Here is a 23086-nt window from a genome sequence, read left to right as displayed (position 1 = left end):
CAAGAGGTTCAGGGGAGAGAGGAAGCTGGGCCCCCTCTTCCTCACCAGGCCCTGGCTACTGCCGGAGCATCCCAACAGGGAACAGGGCAGGAGAGCCCAGGAGGTGGGTCTTGGACATGCTGAGGAAAGGCCCAGGGGTGACAGAGGAGTTCACACTCATGTAGCACCTGCTGGGTGCCAGGTTCTCTGTCAAAATCATCGGAGAGGTGGTTACATTAGCTGTGATTCTGAACCCTCCCCTCAAAGCTGGGGGGGGGGTATTGCTTACTACCGCTGCTTTACCAAAGGAGCATGGAGGGGTCAAGGCCACATGTGGGCGCGTGGCGAGGTCAGTCTATGAAGCAATAACTTGCTTTGCAGAAGCTCCACCAACACTTTGAGCCATGTGGCTGAGGCAAGTCATCATCTCTCCCTCCATGTTCCTTCGCTCCCTAGCTCATTGGTGGCAAACCAACTCCCTTGTAGGATGGAAAGTTGTTCTCTCTCTGTTAGCAGCCACTTCTTGGCTTCCTAACAGGCCCCCACAACCTTGGGGAGGGAGAAAGATTGGGGAAAAGACAAGAGTCAGAGGAGAGGGATGCTGCCCACTTACCCCCATGATTTTGGTGTTGCACTTGGCACAGATTGGGGCAAAGAACTGCTCGTAACAGCGCTCGCAGTACACATTGTTCTGCTCCTCCACAAAGCACATGTCGGCCAGGGAGGTCTTGCAGTAGGCACAGTTGAACTCTTCCGGGTGCCAGGAACGGCCCATGGCTACCAGAAAGGGGCCCCTGGGGAAGCAGAGAATGGCACCTATTAAGGCAGCCCCAAAAGCTCAAGACCAGATGTTTCAGGACACCCAAAACTCTTCATACTTTGACCCAATAACCCTGACTTTTGTAACTGTTCTAATGAACTGATGTGAAATTCAGATAAAGCTCTATGCAAAAAGATATTCATTGTTTCATCAACAACAGGGAAGCAACTCAAACATCTCCAGGTAGGGGACGAGGGAAGTGTATTATAGAATATTGTAACAAGAAGAGCCAAGATGACCATGCCAATGGCTGGCCTTTATTGAGTGTGTACTCTGTGCCCAGCACTGTTTAAGAAGAAATGTGCATGGATTAACTTGGTTAGCGCTTACAACAATCCTAAGAAGTAGGATTACGGTATCTGCTTTCAGATAAGGAAACTGAGGCACAGAGAGGTAAAGTAAGTTGTTCAAGGCCACAGGGCTAGTACCGCCTGGGTAGCCCAGATCCAGATTAGCAGTCAGAGCAGTGGGACTACGAGGAAATGTGGTACATTTTCATTTTTACTTTTTGGAACTCTCTAATTATTCTTTAATGAGCATGTGTTACCTTATTTTTAAGTAAAAGTGTATTTATCACATATATATGCCCTCCTCCCTAACACACACATCCTATAAACATACTATGTCCAAACAAGTGTCACCTACGTCTGTGAAATGACTTGTTTTCCTTTTAGGGTGGCAGATGCCCACCAAAGCCCTGAGCAACACTGGCCTGTCTGTGGAAAGACCCAGAAAGAACCCTAAAGGAAAGCTGGGTCAAAACTAGCACTGTCAGCCAGCTTGCAACATGCCCAATAAACCTGACAACAAGACCTACGATTCCCAGAACCCGGCCTTAGCCCGAGGGGGAGGTCCTGGCACCAGGCACCGTGCTGGGAGCTTCACCCACTTACTTCATGGAATTCTCCCGACTCCCGGAGAAGTGGGTGTCACACAGGTATGGAAGCCAAAGCTCAAAGAAGGTCAGACGAGGTGGCAAGCCAGAGGAGCCTGAGGCTGCCCAGCAGGGAGCCTTCTCCCTACTCTTGCCCTCCCTCTCACCTCCCATGCCCTACCACAGGGTTCAGACAGTGCACAAGAACCCCACACCCCTGCTCTCCCAGCGCCCCAGCTCAGACCATACCTGATGACGTTGCTGCAGTGGCCACAGAGCGGAGTCCTGCTGCTGGCTGGGAAACGCTCAGCCCGCTGAACGATGCCCCTGGCCAGGGGAGACCCCTGGGGCCCTGTCGGGGTGTAGGCAGGGGTCCCTCGGGGCAGGGTCTGCTTGCTGATGGAGGTGGTACTCTTGCCAGGGGCAAACTTCTGTGAGAAGCTGTCATCTGTCACCCAAGGGGGGCGGCTGGCAGACTCCACAGGGCCCCCACTGTAGGCCGCTGAGGGTGCAGGGTTATAGCTTGGGGCTGGCGAGGGGGTATAGGCTGGTGCCGGAGAAGGGGAGTAGGTGGGGGCAGGCGAGGGGGTGTAGGCAGGGGCAGGTGAGGGGGTGTAGGGAGCTGGACTATAATTGGCCCCCGGGGATGGGCTGTAGGTAGATGCCGGCACTGCAAGCCAAAAATAGCCAAAGAAAAATGTATCAGGAACTCATTTCCCCCAACTTGCCCCACCCCAGCCAGAAAACTCTAAAAGGTGACTTTAATATTAGAGCGGTACAATTCCAATTTTTATGGAGGACGCGTTCCTGAACTTCTTGATGCCCCAGATTTGAATTTGCAGCAGGGAGCCAAGGGAGATAAAGAGCAACCAGAGCAGAGCCCTCGGGAGCTTGAACAAGGCTGGGAAAGGGACACAGCTATAAATATCTGCAGCTGTGTGGGGTGGGGCTCGGCCAGGCCTTGGCTTCCAGAAGCCTGCAGAAGACAGGGAATGGGGGCGGGCATGCCAGGCAAGCCTCATATCTGGGTCCCCTGGGCCGGGAAGGGGGTGGGAGTGGGTCAACTTGGCCTTGACTGGAAGATGCTTTCAGTTGCACTCTGACCAGGGATTTGACATCTGAAATGCTTCAATCACATGTGTTTGCTGAACCTGGACCTAGCCCCGCCTTTGGGACAAAGTAGATGATAGGGCAGCTGGGTTTTCAGGTTCAGTAGCTAAACATGAAATGTTTAGCTACAACCATTTTCTCAAAAAACACTTCAGCTTGATTTATATTGGGGGAAATTTCACCTTGGTTTGATTGGGGTGGGGGTCTTGAGAGAGCCATTCAGAGGGAGCCTGGGCAGAGATGTTGGGGTGACACAGCCCAGGTCTAGCTGCTCCCTCAGTCTGTGGCTGCCTCTAGGAGACAAACGCTCCCCTACACCACTTTGGGGGAAACAGAGTATGTCTGAGTGCGTGTGAAATTACCATGAAAGAGTGCAGGAGAATGTACTGCCTCACTTCTGGAACCCCTACCTCCAAGTATCCCCGAGCTAAAAAACCTTTTGGGGTGACAACACAAAGGAGCACTGCAGCTGCTCACCCATAGCCCTCTGAGGCCTGGGCCCTCAAAACCTAGGTTTCTAAGTTCTGCTGCCTCCCATTGTGGAGCCTGCACACATTCCAGCCAGCTTCATCTTCCAGCCAGGGAGGTTCCAGAAGCCTCGCCTCAACTCACAGTCTGTGCCTCTGGAAAGAGGCCTCATTCCTCCCATCCTGGGAAGCATGTTGGGGCAAACTCCCTCCATTCCTGAGCTTGCCTAGGTGGATGGACTGTGCTGAGGGGTCCTGAGACAGCCCCCCTCAGTTTCCAGCCTGGAAAGGAAGGTCTTGCTCAGGGCTAAAGTTCCCCACCTGGCCTCTGGTCTCTCCCACCTGGTTCTCGTGGACCACCTTCGGTGGCCTGGGGCCTGCTGTTCCAATCGTATTGTTCTACTCCAAGATGACTGGCCCTTCAGAGCTGGGTAACACAGGAACCCCAGTACTGTGGGTGGGTGGGCATCAGGCCTGTGCTATCAAAAGCTGAAGGGGTAAAATCCGCCACGATCCTGTCTTGGAGCCATGTTGGGAGTGGTGCTGGCTTCTAAAAGTAAAACTCTCTCCATGAGGAATCAATCTTCTTCCCACTTACTAAGGGAGTAGGCTTGGCACATAACAAATCATCTGGTTTGGTCCCCTTTACAGTTGAAGTCACTGAGGCTCAGACACAGTAAGTGGCAGAGTGAGTCTCCAAAACTATTCTATTACCCCAAGCTGCCTCTGTAAAGAATATAAGTCTAATTTCCAGAAAATCTTGGCACACCATGTCATTGAGGAATAACTATAAACTTGGAGGAGGTCCCATGCTCTGGCATGTAGCACAGCCATCAAGAGCCCTAGGTTCAGGTCCCAGCACTACTACATCCTGGCTGTGTGTCCTTGGGCAAGCTGCTTAATGTCTTTGGGCCTGAATGTCCTTTTTTAAAGATGGCACTAATAATTCTTAGTGCCTCACAGGTTGGTTATGAGGTTTCAAGGAGACAAGAAATATAAAGTGCTTATCCTAGGGCCTGGTACCGTGTATGCATCATTTCACGTTAGTGAGGATGGTGACTTCTGGGTCTCAGGGTCTGGGTGAACTGTCAGCTCATCTTACTGCCTGATGGTCACCTGAGGGAACCCATCCAGGGAGACTGTGGGATGTTGGGGGTGGGGATGGGAGATGTGACACCCTGAAATCAGATAACTTGGGACTGAGTCTATCACCAGTGGTAGAAAGTATGATGCCCCTGCCTGCCTCAAAGAGTGGTGGGGACCTACTGGGGTGACATGATGCATGCACTGTGCAAATTTGTGAAGCCCAGATTCCAAGTGTTGCCACCTTTCCTAACAACCTTGCCTAGCAGCCAAGTGCCCAGAGCAGAGGGTCTCAAAGTGCTGGGGCAGGGGTGATGAGGGGAATGCCACCAGGCAGGGGGTGTGGGGAGAGGTGATCTAGCAGAACTTCAGAGCAGCTTCATCCCTCTCATACATAATGGGGTTCTAAGCAACATTTTGTCCCCCACCCTTTTTTTTGGTAAAGTGGGGACTCTCTGCTGAAAGGGATTAAGAACAAAGCCCCAATCCTGTGCCAGTGCACAGCCCTAGGTGGCCAGTAAACACTTGAAATGTGGCTAATAGAAATTGAGAAGTGCTATCAATGTAACATACACACTAGATTCCAGGGCTTAGCACAAGAAAGGAATATAAATATCTCATTAATCATTATTTTATATTGACTATATATTGAAATGATGCTTTGAATATACTGAGTCAAATAAAATATGGTAACATTAATCTCACCTGCTTCCTTTTCCTTAAAAAATGTGGTTAACTAGAAAATTTATTTTTATTGGACAGTGCTGCCCTCATCAGCACAGTGACTACCTAAGACTGACTGGCTTCCACAGGCGAGGCCCTTTACGTGTATTATTTCATGTAATACTCACTGCAATCCAGTGAGGCAGAGAATATTTTCTAGTCCACTTTACAGTTGGAGAACTGAAGCTTGGTGAGCCTAAGTGACTACTGGAAAGTTGGGGAGCTCGGGCAGTGGGACTCAACTCCAGATCCCCTGCTTAACCACTCCCTACGCAGCAAAACAGGCTTTTAGCACGTCCCTTCCAACTCGGGCCCTTGCCCACTTTTCCTGCTTCCCTCCAGCAACGCAAACCCTATTCTTTCTGCCTGGCAGACGTTCTCTTCCTTCCTCCGGAAGGCCTTCCAGACTCCCTGATCCAGTCCCCTCTTCTAAGCCCCTGCGAAAGCGTCTGCAGGTCAGAAGCATGCGGGAATCCGGAGCCCGGTGGGCTGCCCTAGGGGCCTTCCGTTCCTCGAGGCGCAGGCCGGCAGCTCCCCACTCCGCATCGCGTCCCCCCACTCTACGGGGGTGAGGTGGGAGCGCGAGGAGCGGCTGCTTCCCAGTCCCCTTGCCTCTGTGCCCTTCCTCCTGGCTCTGGCCGCGCCACCCCAGACGTGCCAGAAAGGAGACTTGATATCCCATCTCCGAGCCCGGGGCTGTTGCTATTTCTGCTTGACGGAATTAAGCCCGTCTAAATTAGGAGGTGATATTTCATCTCTAATTGGCAAGTTCAAAAGGCCCCTATCGCACTCGGCGGCCTCGGGAATGTGTAATTAAACAAGGTGATTTCTGACTCATCCCAGGTCGGGCCTGGCTCCCCACGAGCGCCGGCCCCCGCCCGGCCCGCGGGCCGACGTGGCCTCCCCCCTGCCCACGCGAGGCCGACCCGGCCGCCTCCCCGGCCCCAGGTGCTCCGGGGAGCGGCCGCCCAGCCCGGGCGCCAGCGACGAGAGCCGGGCTGCGAACGCCACCCTCGGCCCAGAGGAATCCCGCGGGGAGCTGCGGCCCGGCCTGGGTCAGCGGAGGACGGGAGCGGCTCGGGCGCGCGTTCCCCGCTTCTCCCCGGGCCGCCTGCCAGCCGCCCGGCCTCCCCGGGAGAGGGGCGGAGGCCGGCCGCCTCCTTCCCTGCGGGCAGGCATGAGTTAACGTCTGCACCGCCTGGGAACGCCGCGGAGGGAGGCCCGCCGGCCCGGGGCTCCAGCACGTCTCGCCCGCCTGGGCCCCAGCCCGGCAAGGAGGTGAGGGGGCGCTGGGCGGGCCAGGCGGGCGCGGGCCCCCGGAGCCGTGCCGCCCCCTGGCGGGCCTGCGGAGGAGAGCCGGAGCCCCGGGGTCCGCCCCGGAAGGTGCCCAGGAGGACCCGCCTGGGAAGGGAGCCCGGGCCGGGCCGGAAATGCGCTCCGGGCGCGGAGAGTGCGCCTCGCCTCAGCCGGGTTCCTTTCCGCCCTCCCCGCAGTGGTCCCCGTGTCCGCTGGGCAGCCGCGTCCTCCAGCTCCCTCGGAGATGTTTCACCACTGCAGCCAGCTCCGAATTGCTCCCTAATCCTGTGACTCTAACCTCAGAACTTTGTGTCCCTGCCCCTGGAAGGACAGGGAAGGGCGCCTCCTGTGTGCCAAGTACTCGGCTGGGTGCTTCATTTCGTCCCCAGAACACGAGGTCTACATAGCTTCGTGCCCATTTTTCAGAGCAGGGAATTCAGGCAGCCGAGACGAAGTGCTTTGCCTTGGGGGAGGCGGAGCAGAGCCCCGCACAGGAGCCTGTCTGATGCTGAAGCCGCTTCTACCGCCCACGCTCAACACCGCGGGCAGAGAGAGTTCTAGACTAGGAGGGCTCATGATGGCTCCTCGGCCTTGCGCGTCAAGTCAGGCTCCCCAGAGCAAGGCCCTTCCGGCGCAGTCCCTGTCTGACCTCCCCTGCTCTCCGGCTTCATTGAGGACCCTCTCTGGGGTCTCTCCTTTTCCCTAACAGGATATGCTCCTGGGGCGCCTGGGTGGCTTAGTCGTTAGGCGTCTGCTCAGATCATGATCCCAGGGTCCTGGGATGGAGCCCGGCATCGGGCTCCCTGCTCGGCAGGGGAGTCTGCTTCTCCCTCTCCCCCCCCCCCACTTGTGTTCTCTCTCTTGCTGTGTCTCTCGTCAAATAAATAAATAAAATCTTTAAAACCAAAAAACAAAAACAGGGTATGCTCCTGAGTCTGCACTCGACCTTACGACTTCTTGACCAACTCTCCCTTTCTGGCGTGATATTGAGAAGCCCCCTCCCTGTCCCCTTAGAGTTAGCTACCCCATTCTTTCCTGAACAAGGCCTTAACTTCTTCACCTCATCACTGTTACCATGTGTGAAAGTGGTGTGTGTGTGTGTGTGTGTGTGTGTGTGTGTAACCATTTGGGAGGGGGGTGGAGAACAATTTGGATACTACTCCAAGTGGAAAATGTCATTATTGCTAGAATTTCTGTAGTCAAGATGGCTGTGAAGAGAAATATGCTTTAAATGAAAAGTGTGTGCCCACCTAAAATCCTATCTCAGCCACCCATGGAACTTGCATGGGTCCCCTCTGGGAACACTTGTGACCCATGACCCCTGTGTGTTCAGCCACCAGAGTGCGCATTTCACAGCCTCTCCCCATGCCATTCTTTACCCCCAACTTGAGTTCCTTACCAGCATTCATTCATTCATTTATTCCTTCAACCACTACCTTTGCGGAGCACCTCCTCGGTGCCAGGCCTGAGTCAGGGGCTGGGGAGCCAGTGAAGAAAATCTGCCACAGCCCTGCCCTCCTGGAGTTCAGGGTCAGAATCCAGGGGGAAGGAGGGGATGGCGATCAGCCCTGGACGGCTATAGATGCCCAGAGCCCTCCTGCGGACATATCCACTAGACCAGGGCACACAGGACCTTCCCCCAGCCTGGGAAAATACTGGCTAAAGAGCCCTCGGCTTCACTGTGCAGGGGGCAGGCAAGGGAGGGCGAGGTAACTGAGAATTGCCCTCAGGCTCTGAGGAGCAGGCCAGACTTCACTAGGAAAGAGGGGACATGGGGCTGAGTCCTCATCCCTGTGGAGGGGCCGGGGGCAGTGTTGAGAATGGGGACCAGAGCAATGGAACAGACAGCCAAGTGAGCTCAGCCACCGGCTGGCCCTGTGCTGGCCATGCTGTTGCTGGTCACGTGTGCTCTCTGGGCCTCCATTATCCTGCCTCAGCTGAGGAAACCAAAGACCAGACAGGATGAGCAGGTTGCCCAGGGTCACAGCATGATGCAGGAGGTCTGTCCAAAGGCTATGGTGTTTTCATTACACCTACCTGTCTTCCAGCTTGAGGCAGACCCAGACTCCTGGAGAAACAAGCTCCTCCTCTAAACCCTTTCTTCCTTCACCTTGAGCCTGGAAATCCTCAGCCAGGAACAGGATCTTCCTAAGAGCTGGGTGGCTCCATTCCTGCCTGGCACCGCTCACCTGTCTCCCCAGGGCCAGAGGCAGGCTCCATAGGATTCTGGCCCACATTTGGAGGAAGGAGGGCTGAGCCTCGTTAGCAGGGTCTCACTGGCCACCAACCTTTTCGGGATGTGGCCTAGAAGCCATGTCCAGCCTGACAGCCTCCCCTCCGTTCTGCCTCTCACCTGGCTGGTAGACAGAAGGCCGGATGCTGGCGGTGGTGACAACCCGGGGCTTGGGCGCAGGGGCAGCTGAGGCCTCACTGTATGTATGAGTGGCAGGTGCTGGAGAGGTCGCCTTGGCGGGACTGTAGGCAGAGGCCTGGGGCCTGGAACCAAGGGGGGAGGAGTTAGCAGCCAGAAGAACAGCCCCACCCAGGCCCTGGGGCCTGCAGTCCCGGCAGGCTGGCTCCCGGATCTTCAGAAGCCTCTGTGAGGAGGAAACCTGACAGAGATAGTCCTAGGGGGTTGCCAGAGGCTGTGAAGGAAAGACCGTGGTGGTCTTTGAGGGGAAGAAGCTGCTTCTGGGGGGCTGAGTCTTTGTGAGCCTGGTTAGAGCAATACAGCCCATTGCTGATGCTACCACCTTAGGAGAGAGGGAGAAAAATCACCAGCCAGCCAGAAAGACACACAGAAAACCCTTCACTCCCCAGGGAGAGATTGCCAGGGTGGGGCTGGGGCTGGAGGGGGAAGCAGCAGGAGAGAGGAGACAGATGGAGGTGGTCAGAGCTACCCGTCTCCCTAAACCTTCTGACCTTCTGGGGCACAGCCTCAGACCACTGGCCTCCTTCCCATTCCCCTTCCTACGTTGCTGGTGGGAGCTGCCAAGTCTCAGGTTTCTGGGTGCTCCAGGGAGGGCTCATGGGAAGCCAGGAGACACCCCCCCAACACACACACACACACACACACACACACACACACAGGCTTCTCTGCACAGGATTCCTGTTGCCCTCTTCCGCTGAGTTAGCAGCCAAGAGGCCTAGAGCAGCCTTTTCCCACACACACACACACACACACACACACACACACACACACACAGGCTTCTCTGCACAGGATTCCTGTTGCCCTCTTCCGCTGAGTTAGCAGCCAAGAGGCCTAGAGCAGCCTTTTCCCACTTGTGACCCAGGAACCATGGGACATCAGTGATGGGGGGAAAGTGCCCCAGTTCATTGCCCTCAGGAAATGCCATCCTTGGCCTCTCCCCTTGGAGAACTAAAGGCTCTAAGAACTGGAGTTAAGCAGCACGTTCAACTTTGCCTCATTCAGTGTTTCCCAGTTTCATTTGTCAGTGAAAACCCCCCCTTTTTTTTCCACTTAAAACTGAAGAACACCTTACTGAACACATCCTTGGTCTCTCCCGACATCTTTCAGATCCCCTTGGGGACCACATGTCCATACCCAGGGCAAATGGGTCATTGATGGGGATGCTAGAGAAGTGAGCCCCTGCTAATATATGACCCGCCCCCAGCCCATGGCTTCCTGCCTTCCTTCCAACTGTTCCCCCCGGGCCCAGGTGCTGGGCAGAGTCCAAGGATAAGGAAGCACCTTCTTCTTCAGGGCTCTGGGAGGGGGTGGTCCTGAGCTAAGAACCCACCACACTGCCAAGCTCCTGAGCAGACCCAGAAACGTGTGCAGTGCTGCCCAGATGGTATGGAGGTAGAATGAGCCTCAGACAGCCAGTGTCCCAGACACAGGGGGTGTGCAGACTTAACGTGCCAAGTTACCATGTTCCTGATGGGGTGAGGCATTGTCTCCCCTCCCTGGGTCGGCCTGCCCTGCTCTGATAAACCACAGTGGAGTAGGGGCCTTAATGGAAGAGGGAGTGTCCAGGGGTGTCCAGCTTCCTCTGTGGTGGAAGGCTGAGGGTCAGTGGGGCTTAGCCAGGCTCTCCCAGCTGTGGAGAAAGCTTTCCCAGCATCCCAGGAGCTAAAGAGCCTGTGTCAGACATTGGCACTGGGGGAGGAAGCAGAGATTTAAGACACCGGTAAGAATTCCGAGGCCATGCCAAGAAAGGCTGGGGTGTCCATTTGCCTCCCACTGGCTCCCTCTAGCTCCATCTAGCCTTGTGCGAGAAGGGGAGGTATCTGGGCCCAGGGTGTGGTTCCCTGGTCCTTTCTGCTCTGGCCTGGTGCTAGGACCCCTCCAAGGTGTCTCTCCAACCTCCACCCAGCTCTCATCTCCCTTTGCAAGGCAAAGGAAGGAACGGTTTGCTCCGTTGAGGAGCTCCTGAGGGCCCCAGGACACTGAAGACACAGAGGCCTGAAGCACAGTGCTGGAGCTTACCCTTGAGCAAGGCCCCAGCGTCTGGAGCTTCTCCATCCAACTTGAGAGGCATCTCCCCACTTAACAACAGAGACATTTCTTACCCTCTTCAAAGTTTCTTTGTGCCCTTACCTGAAGAGACTCTCGTGTGCAGAGGGGAAGCAACTTGCTAAGTGACCCCAGGAAGCTGGAATAAAACAACCCCTGGAGGTCCAGACTGGGCTCACCCTTGAGGCTTGAGTTGGGCTGGGCAAAGCCTGGCCTTGACATCACCTAGGTCCCTATGAAGCCTGGGGGCAGGGGGGCAGCACACAGGTCTGCAGGCCACTCTGCCCACCCTCTGTCCTTTGAACCCTGACCCAGAGAGGCATGACCTTTCCAGCAAAACCCTGGGAAGGGAGCATGGGAAACTGGGAAAGCTGGCTCTGACCCCAAACACCAACTTGACAACTCCATGCAGCCCAGAAAGAGCTGGGCCTGTCTGGCCGTTACACTGCCTGGCCATTCTGGAATGACTCATCCAGCCTGCCCTGTCTACCTCCCCACACCCCTCTGCACCCTTTGCAAACTACAACCCCCCATTCCCCCCTTCCCCACCCCTGCCTTTGCTGGGTATCCAGGAGGTAGATTGAAATGCAGTAACTCATAATACTTGAGAGCATTTTATGTGCTAGGTGATTTATGCACACTTTTTTCTGTCCCAACCCTCAAAAATAGATGTTGCATTAAACATCTTAGCAGAGGAGAAACTGAGCTTCAGAGAAATTAAGTCACTGTCTGTGGATTATAGAGAGTAAGTGGTGGAGCAGAGATTTAAGTCCCATGACATGGGGTACCTCTGGGGGTAGTGTGCTCTCTATCAAGAGAGAAGAGAGGGTAAAGGGAGAGGGCAAGTTAGTCGCTAAATATCTGCCCAAATCTGACAGGCCTGACATGCCCAGGTCAACACTGTCTCTGCTCCCTCCTCCAGAGAGCCTTCCTGACTTCCCCAGACCACAGGGACAATTTCCATTCTCCTCCTTTATCTCAGTTCCAGGTCTTTGTTATCTAACTCTGTGTGTGTGTGTGTGTGTGTGTGTGTGTGTGCGCACGTGTGTGGGCGCATGAGAGAGAGAGACTTTTACATCTATCTCAGAACATGTGCTGGGGGGCAGGGCAGCACATCCCTATGTCGGTCCTGAGCCGCACAGTGTGCTCCCCTGCAGTGACCCCCAGTCTCCCCTTCACTCTCAACACCAGGCAGTGCTAGGCTTGGCTTCCCAAGGACCCCGGGGTCCCAACCACCTTGGAAGGGCCTTTCCGAGGGCTGGACACAGTTGTCAACAGGTGAACCCAGGCCGAGGCCGTTCCTGCCTCCCTTGCCTGAGGTCAGGGCCGGCACCTGTGGGCCAGTTACCTTGGACTGTCCGCGGGGCTTGAGGCAGGGGCTGCGGCAGAGGCGGTGGCAGCATGGGCAGTGGCTGCGGTCAGGGGTGGTGATGCTGCACTGGGAGGGGCAGCAGCAGGTGGCTGGGCAGAAGCGGGCAGCAGCGGGGTGGCGGCCTGGCTGGTGCACACTGGAGCATGCTCAATAGGGGTGCTAATGAGGCGGGACCAAGAAAGACAAGAGGTCAAGGGGGTCCCCCTGCATGGGGATGGTGGCTGCAGCAGAGGCAGGCTGGGCAGAAGGCACCATCCTTACTGCAAACAGAATAGAATCTTCCAGAAGGTGTGTTTCCAGGCTTAGGGTAGGAGTTCCCCAGGACCCCAAGAGGGAAGGGCTCAGAGCACTTGGAGGGCCACGGTCGCATCAAAAATATTCTCAAGCCTGGCAAGTTTCCACATACCCACCCCGCCCCCAATTTCTATGTACTTCCTAATTTGTCTTTCTCTGTATATCTGATAAAAACACAGTGTGGTGGAAAAGTAGAATGAACTACCAACCGAGTTTCCTGGCCCATCCTGTTTTCCTTCCGCAGTCAGAGGCATGCATTGCATTTGAGAAGGGATGACACAAGGCACAAAGCAGAGGTAAGACATGTGCACGTCTGTGGAGTTCTGAGAGCCTGGGTGTCAGGCTGCAGATGACTCGGGGCACTGAATGCATTTGGAAGATGGACGAAAGCTACCATGCCAGGCAGGTCAAGGGCATCGGAACGAGAAAGGGGGCAATGTGGCAAGGGGGATTCAAGAAGAGAGGGAGCTGTGTCCTTGTTCTGGATAAACCCTGGGGAAGTAGCAGGACCCCAGAGTCTCCCCTGCCCACGATGAAGGGGCAGTCAGACCCAAGACAGCCCAAAGATCTCCAGGCCATCATGTGGTCTCGCGGCCTTAGAGGGTTTCCCACACACCGCCCAAGAGTCATGAACAAGGTCCTGAGTGCCCACACAGCTGAGAGACCCTGTAACTGGGAACGAGAGAGGTGGCTGTTCTGGCAGTGTGCACCAGCATGAGACCACGGGGGCTGGGAATATCCCAGCAGATGTCAGCGCAGGCAGACCACCACCAAGGACCAGGTACCCACATGCCCCGCCCCACTGCCTCTGTAAGCACCTCGTCCCCTGAACCAGTCAAAAGAAGAGCATCAGAGCCTGGGGTGATAGGATTCGATTTCTGCCATCTCTGCAAAGCAGGGCAGAGAATAAAAATCAAATTATAGGAAAGCAAAGAAATGCACATTCGTTGCTCCTTGGGGTCTTTGGACAGAGATTTGTACTCACTACAACAGCAGCAGGATATGCAGCTCCTGCCAGTGGAAATGACCTCCCCCATGCTCTGCAATTCATTTCTTGAACTCGTACTACGTGCCAGGCACCTGTCTTTAATTCCTCACAACAGCCCTCTGCTCACCGACTCTGTTTAATAGATGAGGGAATGGAGGCTGAGAGAATTCAATCAATCGCCGAAACTCCTGGCACTTCCTGGCAGTGACAGCAGGATCTGAGTGACGTGATTTTGGATTTGAAACCTTACCCAGGATGCCAAGTGGCACCCTCATGGAGGAAGAAAGAAACTTCTTGTGATTAGTCAAGTAGAATCTTTCCCCAGCAAAACACACTCTTCTTGTTTGAAAACAATCAGAATACTAATCTTCCCTCTGTGAGTATTTACCATATGCCAGGCCTTGTTACCAGCCTCACTCCATTTGATCCTTTCAACCTCCCTGAGTGATCGGTATCATGATCCTCGTTTTACAGATGAAGAACCTGAGGTCCAGACAGATTGAATCTCTGCTAAATGCCACACAGCTGCCAAGGGGCGGAAAAGGGTGTGAGCCCTAATCACTACAAAGCTTCTCAATCGTTCATAGGAAGACAAATTGCCTGGGAATCTTGATAAAATGCAGCTTCCGGTTCATTGAGTCAGGGGGCTAAGAGTCTACATTTCTGACAGGCTCCCGGGGGGTGCTACTTACTGCTGCTGGTCAGCAGACCACACTTTGAGGAGCGCGGTGCTAAGGAGGTCTCTCCCAGGTAGCAACACAAGTGGGCCATGAGCTTTTTACGAAAGCACTGCTGAAGTGCTCTCCTCCATCCAGCGAGGCGTGTGGTAGAGAAAGGCATGCAATAGCGAGAGAGGGTTGGGGAAGAAGAGAACCAGAGATGTGGCAAGGTTGTAGCTTGACTATCCTGTGGGAGGGAGCGCCATTCTTCTCCATGACTGTGTGGGAAGCATTCAGGGTGGACAAGGGCAGTGGCCATGTCCTGTCCAGCATTTTCCCAGCTTAGTGATTCTGACAGAAAGCCTCAGGTAGGCCCGCTCTCAGCCTGCCTCAGTGCCTTGAGGCCACTCACCCACCCTCCACGAAAGAACCTGGTTTCTAGAAGTCATGCCTGTGAAGCATCGCCTCAGAAAAGTGCTGAGTCATAGCATGGAGCTGGCTATTGGGACCCTCCTCGTGGCGCAAGCAGGTGTGGCCTGGGACAGCTCAGGCTGATGAGGACACCTGGTCTCCTTTATTTGTTCTCCCTCACCCTGTTGCATGCTTCTGGTGGGCTTCTGAGAACTGAGGACACCACTCAGGACAAGAGTGATGAAAATGTCTAGGTTAGAGACCGTATTCTGTAGGACAAACAGGAAGTTGGCTCTGCCTGTCCCTTCTGCTCTAATTCTCTGTCAGACCAACTTATGTGGTGCTCTCCCCAAGCATAGCTCCAAACGAACACTGAATTCTGTTCGGGGGAGTGGGGAGGTGGACCTGGATGGGGGCCCTAGGAAAATTCATGATCTAGCATCCTGTTTAGGCCCACTGTTGGCAGACACCAAGCAGCGAGGGCCCAGGAGAAGTAGGGGTGGCGCTGAGGGCATCCTGTAGGATCTTGGGGTTCTTGTTCAGGTCAGCTCTGGCCTGAAGTTCCACAGGTGCCCAGAAGCCCCAAGGAGAGCAAGCACTACAGGGCCCTTACTTGGCCCTGGCAGCACTCCTAAAGAGAGTACCCACCAGATCACCCCAGCCTGGTCTAGGATTCAACAGCTGCCTCCTGACTCAGTCAAAATTCACTTTAAATATCAAAGCAAAAACCAGACCAAAGCACCAAACCACCTATACTCAAATGCTCACAGCTGCGTGGGGAGGGTGTGGCCGGAGGACAAACACAGCCTGGCTACAGTCCCCCTTTCAGCCCATCGCTTCCCTCAGCCCGGCTGGCAGCAAGGGCACCATGCCAACCCAGTGCCCCTGCTCTGTCGTGATGGCCCTTGACAGAGGGAATGGCAGGGCTTGGTTGATGCTGTTATTGATGGCAATGATATGTATGGAAAGGATGCGGATGGTATTGGTGATGGTGCTGCGTCTTGGGTTTTGTGGTCATTGGGCTCAGGTTGGAACCGTGGGTGATGGTGGAGGTATTGTGACTGATCATGCCGGGGGGTGGTTACCACTATTCAGGTGATGATGCTGTTTGTATTAGTTAAGAGAATGGAATATGAACATCTCTGTTGATTGCATAATGGCAGAACTCCAGTCAGGGGGTTGGTCTTGAAATTATTCACACTGCCATCGATCGAGTTGGCATTCCAGCTTGCAACCTGATGGCTATGGCTCAGGGCAGCCCTGCCTACATCACTCTACAGCAGGGATGCTGCACTGCACGACTCCAGGGGCCCCGGGGTCATTGTACTCTAGGCTAACGACACCCCTCAAGAACACTGTCCGGTGATCCCCATAGGCTGTAGAGTGAATGATGCCCTGCAACCTTTGCTAGTCCCACGTGCCCTTCAGAATACAGAGTCCCCTCACCTAGCATCCCAGCTCTGGACTGCTAACCAGAACATCCATTCCAGTCAAACTGATTAACTCAGGGTTCCGGGACACCCCTTCTTCTCCTCAGCACTTCTGTTCCCTCTGCTTAGAGCACCTGCCCAGCCTCCCCTAACTGCACTTGCCCCAATCCTACCTAGTCATGAAGATCAAACACGCAGATGGCTTCTTCCAGGAAGCTTTCTCTGACCCTATGCTTGGGAGGGATGCTCCCTGTCTCTGGACCTCACATGGCCAACTTTGCATCATGGTCAGCCACCGTCCACATCGGTCCTTTCTGATTCCTTTGGCACCTATAGCAGTCAGGCATGGCGCCTTGACTAAAGCCCATAGACACTGAATGCCAGATGAGGAAATCTCTCCTCAGTGTCACCCAGAGGGCTTTTCACAGTCCCCTGGCCTGGGGCCACCCAATGCGCTCGTGCAGGAGCTGGGGTTCATTGGGAAGACACCGGGCAGGCTGGAAAGCAAATGAGGGCCTTCCAGGGCTTCAGGAGGGCTTCAACAGGCAGGGGCCGAAGACAGGGGGCTGCGAGCCCACCGGCTCTGACTGGATGGCCCACATCCTCTGCCAGCCTCAGGACACCCACTGCCTGGGACTTCTCTCTGTCCGGCAGCCCGTGGCCCCACAAACTACCTTTGGGCCTTGGAAGTCCTCAACAAAAGGTCAACTAAATATGGCTGTGCTCCAGGATGCTCGATGCAAGCAGGAGCCCACACCTACCCTCCCCTGTTGATCCCCCAGCCAGCCTGCCCTGCCTGGGCCTGGCCTTGGCCCTGGACTCAGACTGCTAGAGGTAGTAAGGGATGGGAGGCCAAGGTGGAATAGGCTGGTGGGGTGCTTTGGGGAGCAGCTCATTGTGGTGGGCAGGATAGAGCTCTCCCCCTGGCCACCCCTTCCAGGTGGGATTGCCAAGTCCCTAGAGGCAGAAAGAAATCCTGTGCCCAGTAATGGGAGTGGGAGCAAGGCTCTGGCCCAGTCCAGCCATGGGGGGCATTTGGGGAACCCTGGGGGATGGACCTTGGCATCTGCCTTTATATCCAGCCTGTGGTTCCCTCAATCAGGGGCTAGGCCGATGCGTAGGCAAGTGGGTAGGGAGTCCTAAATGCTGAGGACTAGGGCAAGGCCACAGGTGGCCAGGGCTAGAAGCAAGACCAAGCTGGAGGTCTTCCACACCCGCCTGCCACCTGAACAAGGCTTCAGCAAGCCCAAGGCTTCCCCTTCCTCTCCTCTCAGCCATGGCCTCAGCCCACTGATGTCCTCCAGCAGTTCCCCCGTGAGCTGCTCCTTAGTCCAGGCGAGCCCCTTCCTCGTTCCTGAACCAGGGCTGAGCATGACAGTGCCTTCCTGGGCCAGGGCCTTGCAGCATGCCGGGGATGGGGATGATTTCTGATCAGTAGGCCTGCTGGTTGTGGCTGGGTGTGGGTGGGGAGGTAGGGGACATTCCAGAACCTCCCCCCCTCTCCCCCACTGCCCTGTGGGAGGCTATAGCTGCCCAGTGGGCCGCAATGCAGACTCCCAGCCACCATTCGCCGCCCCCCCTGAGCTCCCCCAGCCCCAATGGGGCCCTCGAGTCAGGAAGTCAGCAGCAGGCAGAGCTGCACTGGGTTCCAGCCCCAGTGGGCACTGCCCAAGCCCCTTTTCAGGGGGTGCCTGTCCTCTCCCCATCTCAGAACGCCCCTCTTGAGTGGTACGCACACAGGCACAGCATGACCGGGGCTGGTTTGGTTCATTTTAAATCCTCTTTATTTCAGAACAAGCATGCTTATATGTACAGGAGAGCAAACTAGGGAGCCAGCACACACAGCACAAGAGGAGAGCGCACTCCCCAATCTCACCACAGCCTGGAGGGACCTCTGCCTCATCTACCCCCGGGGCTTCCACTTCCTCTGCAGAGAGCCCTGTTCCGGGCTGCCCGCGCTCCAGAAGGCTCCAGAAGGCAACGAGGGAGCAAGTGGGGCCGGGGGCAGGGGGTTGGCCTCTTCCCAGGACCCTGATCTAGAAGCGGCTTATTCCAGGACAGCACGAGGCCAGACTGCCTCTCCTAGGAGCTTAGGGGAGTTGGGAAATGGGCCAGTGGCACATTCTGTTTCCCTCGGTTCTGGGGTACTATGCCAGCAAACCCTGCCACGTCCTCTCTGACCTATGGCTAAGGCCCTGGGCAGGGGAACAGAGGCGTGGGCCATGGGGGCGGGGTGGTGAGGGTTGCACTCAGGGTCGGGGCAGGAGTGGGGTCAGTGCTGTGTGGGGCTGGGCCTCGGCTATCAGCTCTGGGGTGGGCAGAGAGCAGAACTGCTGCAGTAGCCTATCCAAGGTGCCCCCCAGCACAGCTATACATTCTCAAGCATCACCGTGGGGCTCACATGCCAGAACTGTGTGGGGGGTGGAGAGGGGGGTCCAGCCTGAGAGGAGTGGGGGGATTCCAGATAACCTCTTAGCTTTTAACATTAAGGATTTGGGCCGAAAGGCCATGGTGCCAGTTGCGCAATTTGGCAAAACGTGGGCTGTTACGTTCCGTTTCAAACCTTTCCCTGTGGCACAGAGAGAGAGAGAGAGACAGAGACAGAGACAGAGAGACAGAGAGAAGAGAGGAGGAAAGAAAGGGGTTAGGGGATGTGTCCCATTCCCCTGTCTGACGGCTCGGGCAGGGGGCATGGGAGGGAAAATTTTGGTTTGGAGAAGCTTTGCCACCCACAGAAGAACTTTCCTGATTTGGGGCAAGACCAGAGTCCCAAGGACCAGAACTGAGGGACTGACGTCCCTGAGCTGAGTGAGTAGGAAGCCACGGAGTAGGGGCCTGGCTAGTGGGCCTGAAGGCAGACTGAGCAAAGGGATGGGTCTCTGGGTTCTCCCTGGCCCATGTGGTTAGGGCTAGGCAGGGCTGCTTTGGCTGTGGGCTCTCGGGACTGAACCACATAGGCAGGTGGGCCTAGCATGGTCTCTGTCCCCAGGCTGGGCATCAAGAAAGAGGGACGCCTGTTCCCATGATGAGGTCTGGTGAGCAGACCTGTCACCTCCCTATGCTTCCCTGGCCTCTGCCAAGCCTTCTCTGTCCCCAGACAGAAGCCTTCAGATACCACCAACAGCCCCCACCTGCCCAGGCCTGAGCACAGCCAGGCACCCACGTGCACGCGCATCCTCACAAGACCACTGGCACACCCATGGCGGACCAGGACTTCCCACCACTTCCCACCGACAGGGCCTCGGGGGCTCCACCCACAGCCTGCTCAGCCAAGGGCGCTGGACAAAACAGGCAAGGCGCAGCCAGGAACGGAGAACCGGAGGAGAGGCTGTGTTCAGGAAACACGAGTGCTACGGATGCCAGAATCCTAGACCTTCCAGGCTGGAGGGACAGCTAATATCCTCCAGACCAGGGGTGCAAATTGGTGGCCCAGAGGCCACATCCAGCCACAAACGCGGTGTGTTTAACCCGGACAGTGTTTAAAACTGCTTTTAAAAATGAATTGCTATGTCCAGACCATGGAATACTATTCAGTAATAAAAAGAAATGAATGAACCATTGGTATGCTCCATAACTTGGATAAATCCCCAGGGAATCAGGCTGACCAAGAAAAGCCAATCCCACAAGGTCATGGGCTATAGGATTCCATATACACAACAGACTTGAAATGATAAAACTACAGAAATAGAGAAGAGATAACAGATTGGTGGTTGCCACAGGTTAAGGAGAGGGTGTGCACGGTGGGGAAGTAGGTGTGGCTATACACGGGCAACAGGGGGAGAATCCTTGGGGTGAAGGAAATAGTCTATGTTTGGCTGTACCAGTGTCCACAGGCTGGTTGTGATTTTGTACTGTAGTTTTGCGAGATGTTACCATGGGGGATAAAGGGTGTATAGGATATCTCTGTACTATTTCTTACAACTACATGCCAGTTCTGCAATTATCTCAAGATAAGTAGTGTAATAAATGAATTGCTGGGGCGCCTGGGTGGCTCAGTTGGTTAAGCGACTGCCTTTGGCTCAGGTCATGATCCTGAAGTCCCGGGATCGAGTCCCACATCGGGCTCCCTGCTCAGCAGGGAGCCTGCTTCACCCTCTGACCCTACGCCCTCTTGGGCTCTCTCTCTCTCACTCTCTTTCTCTCTCAAATAAATAAAATCTTTAAAAAAAATAAAAAATAAATGAATTGCCAGTGTATAAAGGTCAGGAAGATCAGCATTAGGTCTCTGAAAATCAGAGATGGGGCAATGCTGGTTTACATTTCTCTAGCAGTCCTGCATCCCCACATACACACCTTTCCACCACCCCCACATCTGCATTACGTGGCAGACTCCCCCTCTACACGCTGAGTCCTGCACACCGTGCGTAAGATTCTGTTTGACTGCCAACGTCTTTGAAAAACCATTGTCCGAGACCCAACTTGCCTGATACCAAGAGGAAGTGAAGGCCCAGAGACGTCTTGAGAATGGCCTTAAACCACACAGAAACTCAGCAGCAGACCTGGGATCTAACTAGGATGTCTCCAAGGTCGGGGAGAAGGAAGGAAGACAGCAGAAGCAGGGGCCCTGCTGGTAGCACAATCAACCATCCTGTGACCACCCAGGACACAGACGTGGCCAGTCTCTCCAGCCAGGCCCACGGCCTTTGTCATCAGTGCTCAGTGACAGGCTCAGAGATAGTCCTGGAGAGTCGGTGACTCTCGTGAGCCTGCTCTCTTGCAGCTGTTGGTAAATTCATAGCCTGCCCAAGACAGGATCCAGGAGAGGAAAGAAGAGAGGGGGCAGAGAGAGAGGAGAGCCGGCAGGAGAGAAAGGACGAGAAATCCTGGGACACCCATGAGGGTTTCTCCTGGTGTGGTTTGCCAAACTCGCTAGGCTGGCAGAACGCCAAAAATCCACAAAACGCGGGTAACTTTTGCCACCTGCACGAAGGTTCCCTTTGGAGGGCTGGGAGCTGTGCTGGTACCAGGAGAGTCAGCCATAGGAGGTGGGACAGAGCTGACTGTGCACAGGGAGGGAGGGAAGAAGACACTGGAGTGCCCTGGGAGGCCACAGGGGGGAGGAGGGAGGAACCAGTGAGTCCCTGAGCTCTGTTGGAAGTAGGGGAGGGAGAGGAACAAGAACCATGGAGGGGGCCACCGTGGAGTAGGTACTTGGAAGGGTTTTTACACTGTTTGTGGAGGAGTGTGCAGGGACACCCTCAAGTGAACGTGTCACTCAAATCAACGTTAGTCCTTAACACTTGGGGTCTAAGGGAGGGGCAGAGTTCTTTACACAGGTGAGCATTGGGTAAATGCAGAAATTGATCTGATAAGACAGTTGAGCTCCAAGGTGGGGGCCAGGGGATGTCTGAGTTACACACTGGGGTCTTCTGGGAGGGTCACACCCAAGCAGTGGGAACCCATGCCTCAAAGATTCAAACCCTGCCTAGGACAAACTAGGCCTGCCCCTGCTTCCGCCCTGGTCAGGGCTGCCCAGCATGGACCCGCCCTTCTGAGCCATCAGAGCCCCGGAATGCATGCCCCAAGTCGGAGGGAAGCTGCGTGATGTCTCTGAGATTAAGGGCTTGGCCTTTGGATGGAGGCACTGTTCAGGCTCTGCCACTTCAGCTGGAGGCCAGGAGCCACAGTATTCCCTGCACCCGTGTAGGAGCTAGCAGGAGGTTGCTGTCTCAGCCTGCCTACAGAGTTTGTAAGGTGCTGGGGGTCTTTCGGGGGGGGGGCAAGTCCACAGTAGATGCCTGGACTATTTAGGGCATCTGCCTCACCTCTAAGGAGAGGGTCCCTGGGGATTAGGCTCTGCCTTGGGCTGGCCAGCAGGTGGGCACTGGAGCCTCAGAGGGAAGCTACCTGCTACCAGCTGCTGGAGACACCCTCAGGGTCAGGAGCCAGGACCCCGAGGAGAGGAGAGCAGGGCTATGAGCTGCTATGGGACTATTGCAGGGTTGGGGTGGGGGGTGGGGAGGCCTGGGAGGTGGGGCAGAGGCGGGGGGGGAATGCAGGTACTGTGACAGGCAGACTGCTGTCTCGGAACAGAGCACCTGCCACCGCTCACGGCATTCCTGCCTGCTTCCCTGGCCCCCCACCCTCCAGCAACAGGAAGAAGAAAGCCCCTTTGCACATGTACAAGCCTGTACCAACTGTCACCCCAGGGTTGGCAAACTCTGCTGGAGTCCGCTACTTGGAAGCATGTGCAGTGAAGCCCCCCGGGGGAGACAGCCTTCTTGAGAGACACTGAGATTCCTTCCTGTCAGTGCTGCTAAACTGGGAGGAAGAGAAGGAGGCGGCCACCCTCCACCAACAGGAAGGGTCAGCAGGGTCTGGGAGTGCAGCTTCCACTCTGGGAGTGGGGCTCAGCCTCCTGGGGAGCAAGATCCCTGACCAACCCAGACCCAGGGTGGGGACAAGCGTGCTTCCTGCTGCTCAGATGGCCCCTCGGGTGAGCCTGGGGTGTGACCAGTGGCCACAGTCACTACTGCAGACTCTAAACACAAACAGAACGCAATCGCTGCACCCACTGCAAGTCTTACTCTCAGGCCCTCCGGCTGCTTGCGATTCAGCAAGATGAAAATGCGCATCCGCCTCCTGTGACTCCGGGGAGAAGGCACATTCTGTGGAAGGCTTTGAAGGCAACTTCCCAGAAATTAAAGTCAGGAAAAGGGAGAGGAGCTGGAGGCTAATGCCCTTCCAGTCCTGGGTAGAAGGTTTAGTGGGTGCCCCAGAGCCTTCACTGCAGGGCCAGAGACCCCAGGGCTGACAGCAATGCAGTACCGGGGTGGGGGGAGCTGCTTTCTCAGGGTGGGGGCCCAGAACTGAGGGAAAAGCAGGATGGAGCCTCTTGTTGGGCCCTCTTTCCAGATTTCCCTACAGAAAACCCTTCAGTAGTTTGGGGAGAGGCTCCAAGACCTGCACCAGAGTTCTCAAGATCCCAAGACCCCCTGCCTCCTGCTGGGGGCTAAGCCATGCTCCTGTGGGATTCGGCCCCAGGGGGGACGACTAACCTGCCCACATATCTCCAGGACCAGGCAGAACAAGCCCCGGGAGATGCTTCTGAAAGGAGGGAATGACCAACGAGGCCCAGAGACACCCCTTCATACTGGCTTTGG

The 23086-nt window shown here is 55.5% G+C and overlaps 1 protein-coding gene across 13 annotated transcripts in view; it reads right to left on the bottom strand.

The window, feature by feature from the left end:
• LDB3 (LIM domain binding 3) overlaps nt 1-23086 on the bottom strand; it is a 63436-nt gene that overhangs the window by 15613 nt on the left and 24737 nt on the right. For 8 of the 13 annotated variants that reach the window (XR_003518504.2, XR_003518503.2, XM_027586576.2 and 5 more), the window contains 4 exons: nt 12178-12360; nt 8706-8848; nt 1923-2343; nt 593-773 (listed from right to left, as the gene is read on the bottom strand). Coding sequence is in view for 11 of the 13 variants with exons in the window: in XM_027586576.2 (XP_027442377.1) it covers nt 593-773; nt 1923-2343; nt 8706-8848; nt 12178-12360 (928 nt within the window). In the remaining 2 variants the exon portion in view is untranslated. Of the gene's footprint in view, nt 1-592; nt 774-1922; nt 2344-8705; nt 8849-12177; nt 12361-17754; nt 18553-23086 lie in introns of those variants that run through there. The other 5 variants (XM_027586614.2, XM_027586621.2, XM_027586631.2 and 2 more) reach the window with 2 other exon arrangements.

This window comes from Zalophus californianus, chromosome 15 (assembly GCF_009762305.2).
Source record: "Zalophus californianus isolate mZalCal1 chromosome 15, mZalCal1.pri.v2, whole genome shotgun sequence".
NCBI classification, from domain to species: domain Eukaryota; kingdom Metazoa; phylum Chordata; class Mammalia; order Carnivora; family Otariidae; genus Zalophus; species Zalophus californianus.
The sequence above is the reverse complement of the archived record's forward strand: the minus strand, read 5'-3'. Positions and strand labels throughout refer to the sequence as shown.